Source organism: Rhopalosiphum padi, chromosome 4, assembly GCF_020882245.1.
Source record: "Rhopalosiphum padi isolate XX-2018 chromosome 4, ASM2088224v1, whole genome shotgun sequence".
Taxonomy (NCBI): domain Eukaryota; kingdom Metazoa; phylum Arthropoda; class Insecta; order Hemiptera; family Aphididae; genus Rhopalosiphum; species Rhopalosiphum padi.
In genome coordinates this window covers 3,345,872-3,366,516 of record NC_083600.1, presented here as the reverse complement: position 1 = coordinate 3,366,516, position 20,645 = coordinate 3,345,872, and the positions used below count along the sequence as shown (strand labels likewise).

The following is a 20,645-nucleotide window of genomic DNA, read 5'->3' as shown; positions in this document are numbered from 1 at the left end:
TGTGCAATTATTTTATTTTGTTTATTTAAAATATATACTGTCGTCCTCTTACAATTTATCCCAGTGGTTCAATAATTTAATATTTAATAAATAATAGATAATTAAGATAATCTATATATCTTATATTATAGAGCTGAATGTAGAATTTTTTATATGTTTGTTAGATAGTAATTGTATTTATTTCACATGTGTTATGTGTATACATTATTTTTCTTTAAATGTTGATAAATTATTTTTAATAATATTATTATAACTTATAATCTATAATATAAAAATTTGTATTTCAATTTTAAATATTAATTAAATTATAAATAATTGAAAACTGATGTAGGTATTAGGTACCTATATACATGTATATATGTATATATTATTATAGTATTTTACAAGATATAAATTGATTAAAAACAGAATCATTCGTCATCAATGTATAACAAGTTTAAAATATTTAAGTATTATATTTCGGAAATTTGTTTAGATTCTGAACGAAGCTTTGTTTGGTAAGTTACTGGCAGCTGTCGAATATGTTTAAAGAAATATCATCAATCTTGGTTCCCGAGTAGAGGTATGTAAACAAAACTAGGTTTCTGTATCTTAGTTTGAATTTTTAAATTATCTAAATACATAGGTAATTTTTTAAAGAATTATTTTCATCTAAAGTGAAAAATACGCACAGTTATAATATGTATATAATAATTTTAGTTTAAAAACAAATAACACTACCATTATGTGTTTATTAAAAATTATTTGTGTTCGAGCCAAGAAGAATGTAATATTACGTAAAGTAGTATTATATCAATGCTATATTTACTTATTTTTCACACTTTCATGTTAAAATATTCCACACAATGCATGGTACATAGATGACTTAATGTGTATAGAAGTTAGGTTAGGCGTATAATATATATGAAAAACAGTATACACAATACACATGTATAATATGGTTTGCTGTTCTGTAGGTTGTAGTGGTTATAATAAAGTATTATGTGTAGTGTGTACACATAACATATTATACACCTATAAAAGTTTAGGTATATCCAGTGAATGAAAATGCACATTTTATTACCTTCCTACATATTAATTGCGTTTAATGACACTATTGTAACGCGCGCGGTGTCCTGGCCACAGACTATCCATATAACTCGTATAACGTAAAAATATATGTACCCAGATGTCATCATAATATTATATTTATATTACTTCATTGTATGAAAGATATTTAATAATTTGAATGAAACACCACATTTTATTGATGTATAGGGGGCTATGATTTCTTATATTTTATAGATTTGCATGTTTTTATCCTTTAGTCTAAATTAATTGGTTGTCAGATATGTCCATGATTTTGGCTTATTCTCGATTAAATAGAATAATTTTTTTTTTCATATTGATCATAATTATATATTAAGAGTTCTGATAATCGTATGTATTTTTAATGGTATTTATTTAATGAACACCTTTAATTGGTGGATTTTGGTGGTTGTAAATATACCACCAAATCTTATAAGATATATCTTGGTCGGATGATTAATGATTTACCTATACATTATTTTTGTTTTTCATTAGTACGGCGTATATTGCCATGTAAGTATGTACATATTTAAATTTTAAATTCATTAAATATAAATATTTTACACAGTGAACAACTTTTTTATTTTGTATAAATTATCAAAATAGTAGATAAGACAGAATGTAACTGTAGAATGTTAATATTTTAAATTTGTATTACAAATATGAAATAGGTAATTAGAATACTAATATAGTTAGCTATGTAATATAATATTATACGTAGGTAAAAACTGAGTTCAATGTCGCAACTATAGGAGTTTTCGGTTCAGTACAACAGTTATTGCAATCCTCAAATCAAGACAGTTCAGTTAGCAAGGCCCTTAAATGTATTGTACAAAGCCTATTTGGCAGGGCGTCGCCCTATTTCACCCCAGGTGGTTTTTGCTACGCTGTTTAAGTTAGTCTTAACACAGAAGCGTGTTATAAAATCATATGATTTATTAATGGACACAAGTTATTTATTATTATATTTTATTATATTAGTTACTATTTATTATAAAAAAAAGACTTAATAATATTGCAGTAAATATACAGGATAATTAATTTAAAAAAAACTATCCAGTCAACCGTTATAATGAAATAAAAGTATCTCCTGATAAAAACATAAAATATAAGAATAATGTAGAACATCTTTGAGAGTTTTGATTTAAACTGTATCATAATTGTGTGTATATAATGAATGAAACGAACATATTTTGTGATTATAGATTATAGGTACTATCATTATTCATCATGTATGTTATTTTGAGTTCCAGATTTTTCTTTCTTTTAGATATTATATAGGTAATTATTATAATCTGACGTATATACAAAAAATATTTTTTTTTCGGAAGGAAGTGGGTTAAAGCTATATATTTTCATACTTATATGACAGGAAGTTCTTTGGTAGAAACTATTTTTACCACTTTTACCCTTAAAAACTTTCAAATATATTTATTTAAATAATATAGGTATAATTACGACTTGTTAATTATTGTTATGCAAAACTACGATTAACTTGCATGTGTTTACTTGCCTAGTGAATTGAGACCATAGTGCGCTTGATACATGTTCTGAGCGTTGGTAGCCATCGTCGTGATAGGCACGGAACTGAGTGATGAATTTTGATGGTTGTATCCGCTCATGGTAACTGTACCGCCGGCCAGTTGACTGAGTCCTAATTCATATTTTAACTTTAAATGGTTTTATTACATATTTGGATGTTAAAGCACCTTAGCACTTAGTTATCGTTTAGTTGCGTCTATGATATAATTGAGCTAGCACTATATAAAGATAACATGTGTAGCTAGGCGTACGCTTGTGAAATGATTATTTAATACAGGAATCTGGTATTTTTGGTAATAAACGCAGATTACATATTTTGTGTTTAATACATATTTTAGTAAAATGTTAGTATAAGAATGTTTAGAATGAATTTTTTTTTTTAATTCAATGGTAATTTTTTATCATATAGTTGGTTTAGCTACATCAAGTAGAAACTTTTACAAAGAAACCTAGTTGCACTTTCTTATGCGAGATACTGTATCTTTACAACTTAGGTAAGTATATGTTATAAATGTACCTTATATGTAGGATGTAGGAATAAGGTAGTAATAATAATGTAGGTAAAATGTATCATACAAGTGTAGTAAATATATACTATACCTGTGGCCATGCTCGTCACACCCCATCTGGTGTCGGGAGAGCTGAACATTGACGTGGGACACATACTGTCGGACATGGACCCAAACGGTGGTAGTCCATGGGACGGCAACAGAGCACCAGGGCTCCTGAACACGTTTGTTGATTTCTTTCGTTTTTTCCATTTTGCTCTTCGGTTTTGGAACCAAACCTATGTATTAATTTTAAAAGTCAATTTATTTTGGTTTGAATCTCAAATTATTTACATTTTTAAATAATTAATGTATTTTATTATATATTATATTTTAAATAATATGTTATATACGATTAAAACGTGCGTATTCATATGGTTTATATGTTGCATGTCTGCGTTTAATAAATATATATATATATAATGATAACGATTCGTTTTATATACCTAAGCTGCGGGACAGAAAAAAACGCAAAAGTTTTATGTCTACACATAGTCGGAACAAAAGAAATGCAATAAAGTGCTTATACTGTCGGTATACTAATTTATTTTGTAAGTAATAAAATGTACAATATCTGGGCTTTCGGGAGTTATAATTTTGTACTATAATTTATCAAATGACGTGAACCCCCTATCCCGTATGTTTGGTACGTGAAAAGTAATAAAAGTAGAGGGGTTGTATCTAATAATCCTGTAATCCCGTTGACCTAGGGATTACTGAATGAAAACCAATTTATTCATGCCTTCTGATATTGGTGGAGTTCATTTTTTCGCCCTTCCTTGCGATTAGGTAGTACGATTAGGTATAAGGGTAAAACATGAAATATCTTAGCATTTAAATTGTTACAATCAAACGATGAATACACATTGTCATGATGAATAAGTGGCTACTGATATGATATGCAAATATGATATTGTTGATATTATATAGGCCTTAGAAGAATTGTATAGTGTTTCGGTATCTGTTTAAATAATAGTACAAACGATATTAATAAATTGCGTTATTTCGTGAGTATTTGTATTCGATTAATTTCACTAAATATTAAAAAATCTGTTTAAAACTCGCGCAAAATGGTGAAATTACATTTCCTTATAATGTATCACAAACTCTTAAAGTAATATAATTTAAATTTTAAACAGTTTGTGTACACCCCGATATCCATGTCCATTTGTCTAATACACAAAATAAGTCCCTATATATTGTAGGAGCAATTAGTGACATATTTACAAGATGAGGGGGGGGGGGTTCCCACCGCCAGGGATTGATGATTTAGCAAAAAATAACCCCCCACTACTAAAAAAAATGTATAATACGCCACTGGGTGCAATACTACAACGTATGTCGTACATATTATATTATGTAATAATTGCAGTAATAGTAACAATTATTGTTACTATTACTTCGAGTAGATTTACTATTTACACAAGAATCCAAGATTTATATTCATTAACGGTGGTGTTAATAATGAGGTTAAAAGGTGGCAGAACTCAAGCTGATGTTTACCTTATAGTAAGTGTGATAGTATATATAGAGGCAAGGACTTTAGTATGTTTCGAATCATTTTCTAAACACTCCTTTCATTGTTTAACTTTTTTGTATAATTTTATTTTCTTATTGTACCTTTGTACCTTAATATATTGTGAACGCAGACTGGATACATTTAGTTTTTAATTAATAATGTTGGTTATAAGTACTTATAACTTATAAAAAAAAGTGTTAATAAATACATTTTAATTTATGATAACTGAGTGGGCACAAAAATTATAAATAATTTTTAATTTTAATTTCAAATGCATTCGTTGCAGCATAATATACTTTTTAAATTCGTACTACACAATAGGTTCAATTGGGACTGCGTCAATACCTACCAAACTACTATTTTTTTTTTAAATTATTATTATGATAAAGATCCGTTAGGTTAGACATTGGTTACAATTATCTTAACAGTAGTAGTTGCATTTTGATTTTATCATGGATTATAGACTATAGAGTATTAGAGTATATATACATATAATATGTCATTCTAAAGTCCTAAAGTGATAAATACAAGATGTTATATACATACATTATTATTTAATACATTATATTAGTATATGTACCTATACCGGAGGTACTTCTATAATAAATATTTGAATATACATACGTTTGCAACAACATTCGCGGTCTTTGGTAGTTTGATTTTAAACGAAAGCGTGTAATATACACTACTCTATAACATTATGTTTTTATGTATGTATAAATATAAAAAGCGCTTTGCATATAAAACAGTCATAGTTTTGGCTGGGAGATGATGGGTGAAGAAAACGACAAAAAATTACGCTTTGCGATTGTACCATTGCAGCAGTGTACGTGTGCATGGCATACTATAATATAATATGCACGTGCATGATGTATTTTGCGCGGAGACGGCAAATCACGCGCTTCTTGCTCGGCGGTTACAGCTATAATGTTCATTGTTCATGTATATATAATATACGATTTAGCGTTCAATTTACTCTAACCCCGTGGCGTAAGCCCGACGGACTCTGAGGGAGGATATGCGCGCACACACAAACATACGTATTTACGTATACTGTAGTCATGTGTTGTGTTGGTGTGAAATAGGGTGTGCTCGTGCGGTGTACACGCATGAGGGGGTTAGATGAGCAGGAGGAGGTATAATAAATCGGTCGGTACCCGTCGACGGTGTGTGTGTGTCCATTAATCCGCTAATGGTGAAATCATACCGTTTCGTTTCGTGTCAGAGAAGGCCGTAAAACGCACGCACGCGCGCTCAAACACACAACACAGACATATTATTATTATATAGGCAAAAGGAACGAAAGCCCGCTCGGGTCCTACTCTCTCTTGCTCCTTCTTTGCTCGTCGACTTGTTGGACTCCCGTATACTGCACACAATACACATCGAAATACGAAATTCATAAACCAATAAACTCCGCAGTCCAACACCGCCGCCGACCGCCGGACTTCAATCACTGCCGCCGCCTTGTCGACACCAGTCTTTTCACGGCTCGTAAAATCCGCTCGCGCGCGCAAACCCCTAGCTATATACATATTATTCGTGGCCGCCGGGGGTGACAAATGGAATCTCAAAGCTTTTTTTTATTGACTTTTCTTTCTCTCGTTTTATTTTATTTGTACGTGCGATGCCATATATATTTGTACGTCGTGTTTCATCGTCATGCGTGTGTATATGTTACGTTAATAGTAATAAACAAAAAAACAAAAAGTCCGTTATTGCCGGCTGTAAATTTTCGTCTTTTTTTTCCCAAAAACTTTACCACGCAAATTCTAACGTCACGGTGCAGTGAAACACACATACCTACACACTCACGTACATCTATATGACTATATAGTAGTCGTAATATGTACGAAAAAAACACGTGTCAAAGTGTGCTTATAGGTATTATTATTCTATAATATATATACGTATACTGACTATATAATATTATGTTTCGTGTAGGCGACGCGCAGTTTGTTTACTTTGTTTATTCGTTTTTGTTTTTACATTTCAATCGATGTCAATTTTCAAGTGGTTTATTTATGTTTTTTTTACTGCAGTCTTCTGCAATATACACCACAGTTATTTTATAGGCTATATATTATGACTCTATAGTATATATAGGTATAGAAAATTGCATGCTATTTATATATGCTACAGTGGTTTATTCCGTTCACCTGTAGTCTATTGTCTACACTATTATCCATCTACAAATACGAGTGCGCTATTCAGATTTAGTTATACTAGTTATAACATGTAGTGGAACGTCTTAAATGTTACAACTTTCATTATATGTGCTGATTTTTCCACTAGCGACTAGTTCTGTCCTATATAATCATCACTACTCGTATAGTCCCGTTACTTTTAAAACAATCGAACAACTGTAGTTATACTGCGGTAAAAGTTTTTATTGCAATTATTGAAATGTATTTTGAACATTTTAACTGTACAGCGTTTAACGTGATAATTGGCAATCAATTCCAATTTCCTCTCAGCTGCGGGGTAAACAGAATTAAATCCACAGGCTATATTATTACTTATAAAGTTATAAATAATAAAATAAGTTAATGATCAAAGTAATAAAGCATAGTTATTAGTATTATTGTATCTGTGTTAAATTAAATTTAATCGATTCCTCCCAATAGAAAAATGACAAATATATATATTAAATATTTATTATGTGTAAATCAAATTTTTTTTTTAGTTTTCACAAATTTAATATAAAATAAGGCTATGTAATTTATTTTTATTTTAATATTATTTTAATTTTTTTTGTAGGAGGAGGAGGGTATAGTTTCTTGGTATACAAAAAATCTCAATTAGATTATAAATTATACATATGATTGACTTTTAGAGTGGTTTTTAGTAAAAAATTATATTTGGTTGGTAGTTACTAGTTTGATAATATTTAATAACTCTCTGTACTTGATAAAATAATCGGGGGGGGGGGGGGGAATGCTAATATTTGTGCAAAACCGGTTTTTTTACAAAATTGATTTTAATTTATAGTGGCAATTCTATAAAATAAATAGTCGTCGAGGTTTTAAAGTTTCAACAAATATTTGTACTAACATATTATCCTTTTCTAGATAATTTAATTTACTTTTTTTAATATATTTTGGTGTTGTTCGTGTTATTTATAGACATTTGAAATTTTTAATTTTTCTGATTCATGTATATGATCAAATTTTCGTTTGTAAGTCAAAAAGTTAATTTTTAAAAATTTATTTCAACGTTCATCATAAGTTGTTCATATGTATATATAAATAAAAAAAAAATATCAGTATTCATATTTACAATTTTTTTAATTTACGTTCAAAATTTAAATTTTGGCAATGTTAATAACAATTTCTCCCATATCAATTTAAAAAATGTTGTATTTTAAAAAGTTAAAGTATACACGTGTTAAATAATACTGATGATGTGCTCTATCAAATTTGCAATCAGAAATATATTAATTTTGGTATGTAATATTATTATTGTAATCAGAATAACTAATAAGTGAAATGCGTAAACGTTTTTGCTATATTTGAGGAAAACAATCTAGTGACTGCAAAAAAACGGACATTTTTACTCTACAATAATTATTGATAAAAAAGATTTTATTTTCTTGTAATTCAAAAAAAAAAATAGGCAATGCTTGAAATTTTCAACAGATATTTGTTATATTATTATCTATATTTATTATTAAATATTTTACAATATTGTAAATCTTAATGAGTTTTCTATGTATATATTATATAAGAAGGTCGAGTTGACATTTTTGCTTTTGAATTATGTTGGTATAAAAAATGTTTGATTTTCTGTCAAGAAACTTGAATATGTCTAATGAATTGTTTTCATATCAAAAAGACATACGTATTTTTTTGTAATTTAAAAAATATCAATCGTAGAAATTAAGCCAAATACTGATAATAATATAACATAAACTATATCTTTAGAAATAAATGTTGACCCGCCTGTCTCCTTGGCGTCGACTCATTTTTTTGTTTACAATGATTTTTTATTTTATTCAAATTCAACACATCCGTTACTGTGACCTACTCGTCCCACTTGACGTACCTATTTACCTAAAATATTTTTATATCTCGAGTAGAGTGCGTTTCGCGATACTTGAATATTATTTTTTCTATTTAATATTTGTGATAAAAATATTCAAATGTTGAAAATTATGAGCGTAATACGGGTACAGTTTATTTGGTTAGTAGGTACCATTTTTATTAATTAAAGATTCTTAAGAAATATGATATAGAAAATTAAACCAGTATCTATAGGTAAATATTTGTATTTTATATATTAATACACACATATTATAATATGTTATATTTGCTTACAATACTATATATAGTTATTTACCGCATATGTAAATATAGTGAGTATAATGATTTGCTTATAATATACAACTTAGATATATAGCGGGATGTACAATACTAAAAAAATCGTACCAAAGGGACGAGAAACAAATGTGTATTTTTTTTCTTAAAGATCTTTTTTTGTTGTTCAGTAATCCAAACGAAATGCTTTAGTTGGTTTTTCCTCTGTCCCATGGTCTTGCACACGTAACACATAACATAACATACACAACTGGGATTTGCCGACCAATAGATTTATAGCCGGGTTTCTGTTTTTTTCTGTACAAATTGACCACAAGTCCACAACAATAACAAAAAAAAAGTCCAAAATTGAACCCTCTCTCCATGCCACCGGATAGCTTAGCGGTCACATAATACTCAGAATTATTTTGGGATTTACACAAGGGTTGCAAACTTCTCATATATAGTATTTATGGGATACTGCAACGTTATATTATATAGATATTACGGAAATTTCCCCTAGGGGGCAAAAAAGAGTCATATAGTTATATATAGTTAGGAATGACCCGTGAAATAAGTAACATTTAACCCCTACACTGTCTATAGGTCTTGTAATCATTACTGAAAAAAAAACAACAAATATGTATATAATTACTAATATTAAAACCGTATATTATACGCAATAGACAATAGCCATTAGGTATAATAAAATTTGTTTGTGATTATACATGTGGTAAATTATCTTGCTGTCAGGTGTTTATGACTCATATTATTGGGCAGCTGACATTTGATGATTGGATTTTGATTTTTGAATTTTTTATAATATGATAAAACCTCATTCGGCTTAGGTCAGGAAAAATGTAAAGGGTTTAGTCGGTTTGGGGTCGACCCCTTCTCTGACCTCGGAGTCGTCTAATTAACGCTGCACTAACCCAGCGTGCACATAATATTACCAGTCATAAATCAACATTCATCCGAAATGAAAACACATGCGGTATCGTAAAACATGTAAAGGGATGATGACCGGAACAAGGGGTTATACTACTGTTATGATAATGATATAATGTAGTAGTATTAGCTGATTTATAAGCTATATATTATATTTTGTATTTATAACAAAAACCACTGCTATAAACAGTATAAACACTTATCAAACAATGTGATATTGTTTTATATATATAAATTATTTAAATGTTTTATGATAAAGTAAATTCGCAAACTTATTCTAAGATATCTAAAAATTATTATCTACTTATTAAAAAAAAAAAAAAAACCATGTACCTAATTAAATACTGTTTTACAAAATTACTGTAATTATTATTGTCGTTTCAATTTATGAATATAAAAAAAATTACATTTTTTTGCCAATACATTCTTTAATGGTATTGCTTAAATATTTTATGACTAATAATTAAAGCAAATATTATATTGTAAGTAAATATTGTTGTGAATTTTATTTTAGAAACATACTTTTTAAGAGCCAAATCTGCCGTTTATAATTATTATGTCTGTATAAGTCATATTGAAATAGTTTATAATCGAGTTTATTACATATTGTCATATTGAATAGAAAAATTATGCTTAATACGTATTATCATTATAGATTTATACTTAATATTAATGGTTATACAGTTTACACCTCGCAGTCGCAGACTTATAATTTATACTCTATAATCAATTAGTCGCGTACCACTAATGAATAAAAATAGAACGATCCAAAATCCAAATTGTACAGTTAAATACATTTTTTTTAAATAATAAGGCAATAAAATACTACAATTACAGTATAATTATTTTTTATTTATTAGTTTTTTTAAAATAAGATATGAATTAAATAATTGAATGGGTTTATTATCCAAAAACAGCCCTCCGCGTACCACCATGTAGTCTTTCGCGTACCACAGTTTGAGAACCGCTGGTCTATACTAAATCTGATCCAACTGAAAAAGTGTGTAAACTTATGTATATTTATTTCATATTTTTTATTTTTATAAGATTAACAATAATGATTTTTTATGTGATTAGTAATCATTAGCTTAAAATATGCGTTTTTAAAATTTAAAAAAAATAATTTTGAAATATTTTCATGTACCTACAACTATTGTTATTAAAACTGCTGTACAAAGTTAAAACAACGTTATAGTTTATATATTGGCAGAAAATATCAAGAAATTATTAATTAATTAATAAAAATATATACTACGATACTTTGTTGTAATTGCTATAAATAATATTAACAAAATTACGTTTAAATACATGTTTTGCATTTTGTAATTATAAAAGTAGATAAAATTCAATTTAAAATATAAATTGTAAGTTATAAGTATACATTTATATATAACCTGCACAAGGCACGAGGTATATCAATTCTTTTATATTTTAATCATATTAGTTAGTAATTAATAATTAGTATAATACTATAATAGTTACACGTGGTAATTTTTGAACATTTAATACATAAAAAAATGGACGAAATTACTAAAATGAACTTTACTTTGTTATTTGAATTTCAATAATAATAAAAGAATATTGTATTATTGTATTTTATACTTGAGTATAGTATTTTTTGAATTCAATACTCAAATTGATCTAATTAATTTAATTTATGAAATTATTTTATTGACTGAGTATTTTGAATTAGGTACAAGTGTACAGCTATAAAATGATCTGTTAATATCTTTATAAATTGGATGAAATAAATTAGTATAATATTTATCAGAAAAATGATTTTAATCATTACATAAACTATTTTATAAAGATTTATAATATTTTATATCAAATATAAATATTTTTTTAACGATTATTACCTAACAAATTGTATTTATAATTTATTCATAATACACAAAATAAAATTATATTATACAATTGTATAATCTGTATTGACCAAATCTAAAATAAGGAAATTAAAAAAAATTGTAATTTATTAAAATAGTCTTGTAAAATTTTCAAGATTAGGTATACGTGCATGATATGTACAGAGGTTAATTTTAATTTTTATAATATGATTTAACTATCTATTAAAACTTTTAAAATTATGTTAGGAGCTTGCAGTTTTGTAAGAAGAACTACTTATGTACAGGAATACAGGAAAGGTGTGAAAGTGTTAACTAACATTATAAAATTACATAGTACCAGTACCTGTTTAATACCTATTATATTAAATACATATTTAAATAATATTTTAGTATTTTTTTTATTTATTTTTTATATTTATATTTTTTTTTTTTGATAGCATATTAAAACATAGAAGTTTTATGGGTATTATAATATATTTTATTGTATTTTATAAGAATTTAAGTTATAAAATCAGTTAAGCTAATAATAATATAATTTTTTTTCTTTTAAATTTAGTGTAATAAACTAATATTATATTTATATTATAATATAAATTAGATTTAATATTTTCTTAATATTAAAATTTATTTTAAGTTTAGTGTTAAAAAAAGTTGTATCGGTACCCAAGTTTAGTTAAACTACTAAGTACCAAACCATTATAAATCAATGAAGTCAAGATCAATATGCTGTGACATATTGTGACACATACTAAATGGATTTACAAAAGTCCTAGTCTAAATACATAGTTCTATGATCCTTTGTCGAGTGATGTATAGTATACAATTTATACTGTTCACACACCTTTCCCATCATGCATCCACTATGGCAATACATATGTATTGCAATAAATTAATGTATAGGCAATATAATAGCGTTAGGTATAGTGTATTATTTACCTTAACTAGAATATATTTTATAGAATTATAATGTCATATCAATCTAAAAATATCTACATAATATTGTGTAGGTACTAGATAGGTGTTTTTCAATAGTTACCTATATAATTACATTAAAACCACGTATATCGCAATATAAAATATCGTAATCAAAACTCAAAATGACTAACACAGTAACAAAATGTAAATATTAACGACGTAGGTATATAACATTATTATATTGTACTTGTTAACATTATATACAAATCTGCAATAATTAAAATAATTGTTTTTTAAACATAGATAAAATATTTTGATAATTACAATTTAAAATTTAATAATAAGACTTATTGTTGTATACGTTGTTGTATACGTTGTTGTACATATTTAGTTGGTACCTATTTAAAATAAAATTAACTTTTAACTTTTTAAGATAAATAATTTAAGGTAAAGAAAATTGATTTAATTTTAAATTTATTAATTTTAAAGTAATGTTAATCTGGTAAGTTTATTAATGAAAATTCTATTAATTGAACAATTTTATTATTAATTATTTTTTTTTATTTTTTATTTAAATACTTTTACAAATTACAATAGGTATTTATAATATTCCAATGAAAGGAATTTAAAATTGTTGACTATTATTTAAAGTTAAATGTTTTGTGCAAAATTCTTTATTCGTATGTATGTATGTATGTATGTATGTATGTATGTATGTATGTATGTATGTATGTATGTATGTATGTATGTATGTATGTATGTATGTATGTATGTATGTATGTATGTATGTATGTATGTATGTATGTATGTATGTATGTATGTATGTATGTATGTATGTATGTATGTATGTATGTATGTATGTATGTATGTATTTACATTTTATAATTTTTATTTATAATAATGCTTAAGTTGAACATCAAGAATTAAGATACTTAGGTAATAATATACAACTTTAAAATAGAAAAGATTGTTTTTTAATTTAATTTGTAATGTTTTGTTCTTTGATGACTTAAGATAGAAAATTTTGTGGGTTTACTTAAACATCTAACTTAAAGTTATTCCAATATATACATTTTATATTAATGTAACACGCCACTCTTTGGTAGTTGGGTACGTTATATCAACTATACATTACACTATGGCTTCAACATTCTAACATTAAATTATATGATATTCCATAAAATATTTTCTATAAGGAACTTAAATCTTCTTATTTCTAATTTATCTACACATTACAAGATAATCTATTTAATCAATAATCATCTTAAAAGAAATTAGCCAGACAATCTTCTTGCTAAAAAAATATTTTAAATCGAGTCATTGAAGTCACTGGAAAAGGGATCTCGTATGGATCTTTTATCTTTATTTCATTTTTACCCAAATTCTAAAAAGAAATATTATTCATTGTAAATGAAAAAATATATTTAGGTTTCAAGGTTTCCCTTAGCCGCGCTCAAATATAATAGGTGCGTCAAGCAAAACAATAAAATATATTTGATTTAAAGGTGTAAAGCTAAATCATTTTTAAAGTAAAAGTTAAGTACCTAAATTATAAAACTAAGTAATAGAATTACTATAAAGTGTTAAACAATTAATTTTAATTTCAAATGTTTGAAAACGTGATTCCGCAGAACTATAATTGTTATTATTATTTTCACATGCAAGACGTTACTATGTTTAAACCATTTACTTACAATTTCATTAATATTCAGAACACAAATATAACCGTAAAGTTGGTGTCCCGTTAAACTTTCTCAGCTTAAAGCCTGGGTCTTAACAGGATTTAAAAGGAGTGATCAAAAGTTGCACCTGCGCCATAATCCTAACATTTCAATTTCAGCGGTTTTTATAAGGATATAATTGAAAAAAGGAAAAACGTACTGTCATTTCCGATTTGGAATAAAGAATAAAACATAAAAAATAAAAAGATAGGTAAAGAGAGATAGAGAATCAAAAAGAGCGAATAAAAATAAATAAAATGTTTGGCGCGGGCTGCAAGTTTAAGCGTTTCCCATTTGTTTTTATATTTCCGGGTTTTGCGCAAGTCCCAGAACACGGCAAGCTTGGCGAGTGCGCTAAATCCGCCCCGTAGACCCCGCCGAATCAATATAGCATGAGGTTCCCGGACAAGGTTTGCGCATTAACTGCGTGTAGACTACCCCGGCATCCCGACATCCCGAGGAGAGGGTGACAGATAGACTCTAATGGAACCCCGAGTTTAATAAATGATCTCTCTTCCGGTATGGCACATGACGAAAAAACTCATTTCGTGTTCTTGTGCGATTGAAAAGTTATACCTTAACAATATATATACATGTATGTATATTGTATAATATATATAAATTATATAAACTGTATAGTTACGAGCAATCCATATTCCGTCTAGACAACTGGTTGTTGTAATGGTGTGTCATATAAATAAATGCAATGCTCATTCCATAGATACCGCTTGTACAGTTATACGTGATATCATTGATTTATAACAAATGGTAATATTATATAATATTAAAATACAATTGTATTATAATTTATAATATATTATGTAACTCTGATCTCATAAAATAAATTGATCCCCTATTTATTTGTATGTCAATTTTCTAATAAATATATTTGTACATTAGGTAATGTATAGTACTATAGTGTAAGAAATTTGAAATTGTATTAGTTAAATGTTATAAATGAATAAATTATATTATGATAACTGATAAGTAATATTTATCTATATTATATTGAAATTCGATTTATTTTTTAAAAATAATAGATTTTTAATTCGTTCTTTAAAAAATTCATTATTGTGCGATTATTTTGAGTTAAATAGTTATTGGCGATATAATATTTTGTTATTTAAATTACTTTTTTTGAAAAAACACTATGAATACGTATTATGTTTGATTTCTGAAGCATCTTCAAAATGCAAATTTATAATGTATTATATATTGATGTATGGGTTGTGTGTGCAAGTGCGCAGACCTTGCATTTTATATATTATAAGTAGATATTTACTATCAATTGTATAAGTCAGAACTCATGATTCTATTTATACATATGCATTATTTTAACTGACAGCTTATACATATTTAAAGAGAAACGGAAGTGTGCTGATGTAACTACATATTCACCGGGCGTGGCACAACTGTACAAGTTTGCTGTAATGAAAATATAGTATTTTATTATGGAATAATTGTTATATGAACTTATATAATGGTAAATTGCATATAAACAGTATTATTTTATTTTTAAATAATTAATTTAAACACCATTCTTGTTTTAAATCAAACACATTTGATAATAGTTTCATATACGTATTATATAATTATTTTTAATAAACCTTTACAAAGATTTATACTGATTCAATTAAATAAGAATTTATTTTATAGTCAGTGTAAAAGGTATAAGTAGGTTATCGGGTATTAAAAAAATTAATTAATACAGTTTTCCTATATAATGTTCGACATTTGTTGTATGTCATTACTCATTAATCTACAATCATGTTTACTGTTAATGATGTTTATATAGGTATCAGACATTTATTTTGGAAGTGGCTATTTCAGCAGCCGATACGTATCTATCTATTTTTTGAGTCCTATATTATGCTGTGATTGGTTTAAATGTTGATAATTATATTTTGGCAATGAAAAGATTATGCTCCAATATAAATATTTAAGTTATATAACCTTGGATGTTTTAAATGTTTTATTATTATACTTTGTTAATCAGTTATATTGTTAGTAGTTATAATGCTTTATATATATCTATAAGCATAAATAACAATGATAATAATCTAGTACCCAATACTTGTACAATTTATTTTACACAGAAATACCGAATATTACAATAAATTATATTAGATATATTTTACAATTCAGTAATTAATAATATTTTATAATATGATACGATACGTTTATTGTGAATAATATATTATTTATAAAACAGACAAAAACAGTTTACTATTTGCAGTTATTATAAACCTAACGTTTTTTTCGTGTTAATATGACAGAGAATGTCAGCACTTAGCACATTATTTATTTTTTCTCTCTGACTTACGTGAAATATATAGAACATTTTTGTTAAGCTGCACTAATTTTGTATTGTTAGCTTTAATATTATAATAAAATATAACCTTAAAATAGTTTTAAATAAACTTAGGGCATTATCTATGTTTGCATTTTGGGTTTTTTTTAAAGATGTTTTGATTTTTATGTGATACGATCTCATATATTATTATTATTTTTAAATAAAATTTAATATTTTTTTTTTCATACTAATAAAAATAAGTTAAGAATAAATATACGTAAATTGTGACTGTATAAAAAAAAATATCAGTCAATTATTAAAGTTTTGTTTTATAATTTTTTTCGCTGCGATGGTGACAACAATTTACGATTATGACCTCTGTGCCACCATTTCAGCCGTTTTAAAATTGGCTGGCACCAAAAATTTAACCAGCCCATAAAAATCTTGGATGAAACTAAAATACCTGCAGTATATAGTCTATCCTCCTAAATAATATCCTTAATGCAGTATACATTTTAATTAAAGTGCCAGTAAAATTAGCGGTGATAAGATAATATTTTTTTTAACAAAAATGTCCAGAGCACAATATACTCGTATCAAAAGTGTTAAAGATATTTATATATTTGTAAAATACTTTTAAATTTTAAATGTTGCGATAAATATATTGGTTTTACAGTGACCTGCATTTGAATATACCAGAAAAAATACTTTAATATTGCGAGAGTGGTTTTGAGTTGAAAATTGGATCTACCTAGTTTGTATTATGGGTGTTGGGAGCGGGAAAATTAAAAAAAAATACAAAATAATGGGAATATTCTTGAAACACGTCAGTTTTTAATAAAATCAGTTTTGTTTTTTTCACGTAATTCTAAAATTAATAAATTTACAAAACATACAATTTATACATACAAGTATATAATAATAAGTACTTAAAATGTTAACCAAATCTTTATAATATTAGCATTATTTAAAAATATTTTAGTTAATTTTAACTATAGGTACCTAAATACACTCGACATTTTCGATTATTTTAAGTTTTATGTCGATAAAATGTAAAAATGTTTTAATACATAATCTGGTTCTTCGTGTAAGTATATTGTTCTTTAGCAAGAGCGATTTCAAAACGTTTTCGCTATGATTAATACGGGGACGTTGAAGCTTGCATTTGAAGCAGCAGCAGCCCGAATGTATATTTAATTGATCTTGGTGTCGAGTACATAAATTATAATTTTTATTAACGATAACGGTATCGTATAATGCGTATTTATATGTACAATATAATAGTACACTCGTGTATTCATGATATAATAATACAGTAAATGTCATATGCGTATTATATAAGAAATCAAAGCCGACAGCCGTAGTACAGTGCAGCGTGCATAGGATTTTGATAATAATATCGACAAACGATGTCATGATGATCGCGTGATGAAGAAAAAAACAACAACAAATATACGCGCGAGGATGCGACAGGATTGCGACGGCCGACGAGGGTGCGTCGTCGACTACAAAAATGCGAGTGCGCGAAAATAATGGAAAGCGTGACTTATACAGTGTTGCGGGACGGCCGGGTAGGAGAACAACAAAAATGATCCTTTTTGACGGGACGCGGGGTAAGCGGCTAATGCATATTATATTATTATTATACGCGCTGTATATACGAGAATAAATAAAACCACTGTCACACACGTCATATCGGTCGGGCGGCGGCCAGCGCAATATGTCGTGTGCGCGCGCGTTTAAATATCATACGCTGTCGGCGGCGGTGCAGCGTGCAGCGCCGCACACAGCACGGCCGACTGTATTATTATAGTGTATGATGTACATATAGTGGCGGTAGTAGTATTATAGTCGGTGGCGGCGGTGGTAGTATTATAGTATAGTACCGGCGCACATCACACCCGCGGGATTTGCGCGCCGGCAACGAACGACGACGGCGCAGGGACACATATCATGTGCCGGTATGGCGCGCGCAAGGGATACACCGTCGCAGGACGAGAGACGCGCGCGACAGGGTTTAATGGCGTATTTATAATTTACCACCGACATCGGTGGCGGCGCGGGTGGTGCGTCGGTAGCGATGCGTCGGTGACTGCGAGTGGAGCGCATATAATACATACATATATATATATATAAAGGACATGCAGCCGCCGACCACAATGGATAACTAGTGTTGATCTCCTCTCCTGGGACGTTATAACTCACCCACGCGCCGCCTTTGCCACCTCGCCGTAGTCGGTCCTACGCTTTGTGTGTGTGTGTGTGTCTACTGTGTTAATATATGTTGTGTGTGTGTGTGTGTGAGAGAGAGTGAGAGAGTTGTGCTTGTGACGTCACGTCATCGCGGCCGCTGAATTCTTTCGTTTTTCTTTAGAGCGGAGCGCGCGACAAGTATTTGCTTTTAAAAAGTAAAAACTTTCCCCTCCCCACGCTTTATATATATATATGATACACATTATTTTTTTTCCCGGACCCATCTCGTATTATGTATTGCTTATAACGTATATACCTACATGCGTATACTGCACCTATATATTATAAACGAGATTTTTTTTTGATTTTTTGCCAAGTCCAATGCGTTATATCAATTATAAACTGACGAGGCGAGTATCGACGAGTTTAGAACGGTTCCATCTCGATTTTTCGTCCTTATAAAATCTCGTTTAATATATATCGTCCCTCTACACTCTCTTGGGAGTTGTGGGCTATAGAAAATCGTGACATATACGTCCGCCGCCGTTTATTTTGATATTATATGCTAGCGATGATTTTTTTTTTTTTTATAGCGAAGCAGGCAGCAGACAATTTTACTCGGGATTACACTGTAGTATACTGTACCGTCTGTATTTATTTATTTTTTAATTTTAGAAACTAATACCGCTATACTGAAAACGAATTATAGAAAAATGAAAAATATTAAATGATCTTATACGTTAACATCTTCTAAGTATGTACCTATTCTCTATATTTATCGAAATTATCGCATAGCTTATGAAAATCACCTAGTGTTGTAAATTAATATATTTTACTAATGAATAAAGATATATTGACAATGAATGATTTAGTATTATTAAAGATATCATTATAGCAATACAAAATTATATAATATTAGTTTTAACGCTCGAATTAATCAAATCTAAACTTTCAAAATATTTATTGATACAATCACAGTTTTCTGTTAAATATTTTTACGAGAAAGTTCATAGCTAGGTAGTAGTTTAAATAGTTTTTGGAAAAATAATTATATAAATATATTCTCTGAGGAATTTATTATGACTTTTGATCTTATTATCCTTTTAACATTTTAATGAATTAATCATTGTTTGAAATGAGTTATAATAAATTATGTTATTTTAAGAGTTTAGTACCTCGGAAGTTTTTTAATTAACTGGCAAAGAAATTTTTAGGATTTTAAATAATGGATGGTGTAATTTTCATATTATTCCAATCGGTGTACAAAATATATAAAATTAATATTAAAAGTAACTAATTAATAATTTTTAAATAACCATTTATTTAATAGTTTACATGAAAGTCTTTCACAAATTAAATGTGAAATTATTTAATTAAATGTTTTCAATAAAACATAATTTTAACAGTCGTGATTAAACGCTGTTATCATTTTCTCTACTGACCCGCAGTGGATGTAGATAGTATACATACACACACACACACACCAATGACGTGATGGCATACCGTATACGTAAATATTATTATTACATTAAATTATTAATACATTTATATTCTGTGAAATCAATCAAAGTCAAATGTGGAGGAAGTGCCATATGATAGAACTGAGCACATAGGGTGACGCGTGTTGTCACTAACACAGTTCCATTATATCAATATAAAAATGAATATAGTGTTTTCCCTACGGGACATAAGTTTAGTGGACAGGAAATAAAGAACGGCAGTAACAGATGACATTATTTTGATAACTGCATTTAGA

At 27.9% G+C, this 20,645-nt stretch overlaps 1 protein-coding gene across 1 annotated transcript in view; it reads right to left on the bottom strand.

Annotated features, from left to right (window-relative positions):
• LOC132929480 (homeobox protein orthopedia) overlaps positions 1–20,645 on the bottom strand; it is a 35,301-nt gene that overhangs the window by 2,341 nt on the left and 12,315 nt on the right. Inside the window, exons 3-4 of the mRNA XM_060994859.1 lie at positions 3,211–3,397; positions 2,582–2,722 (exon numbers count right to left, since the gene is read on the bottom strand). Coding sequence (XP_060850842.1) covers positions 2,582–2,722; positions 3,211–3,397 — 328 coding nt within the window. The remainder of the gene's footprint in view (positions 1–2,581; positions 2,723–3,210; positions 3,398–20,645) is intronic.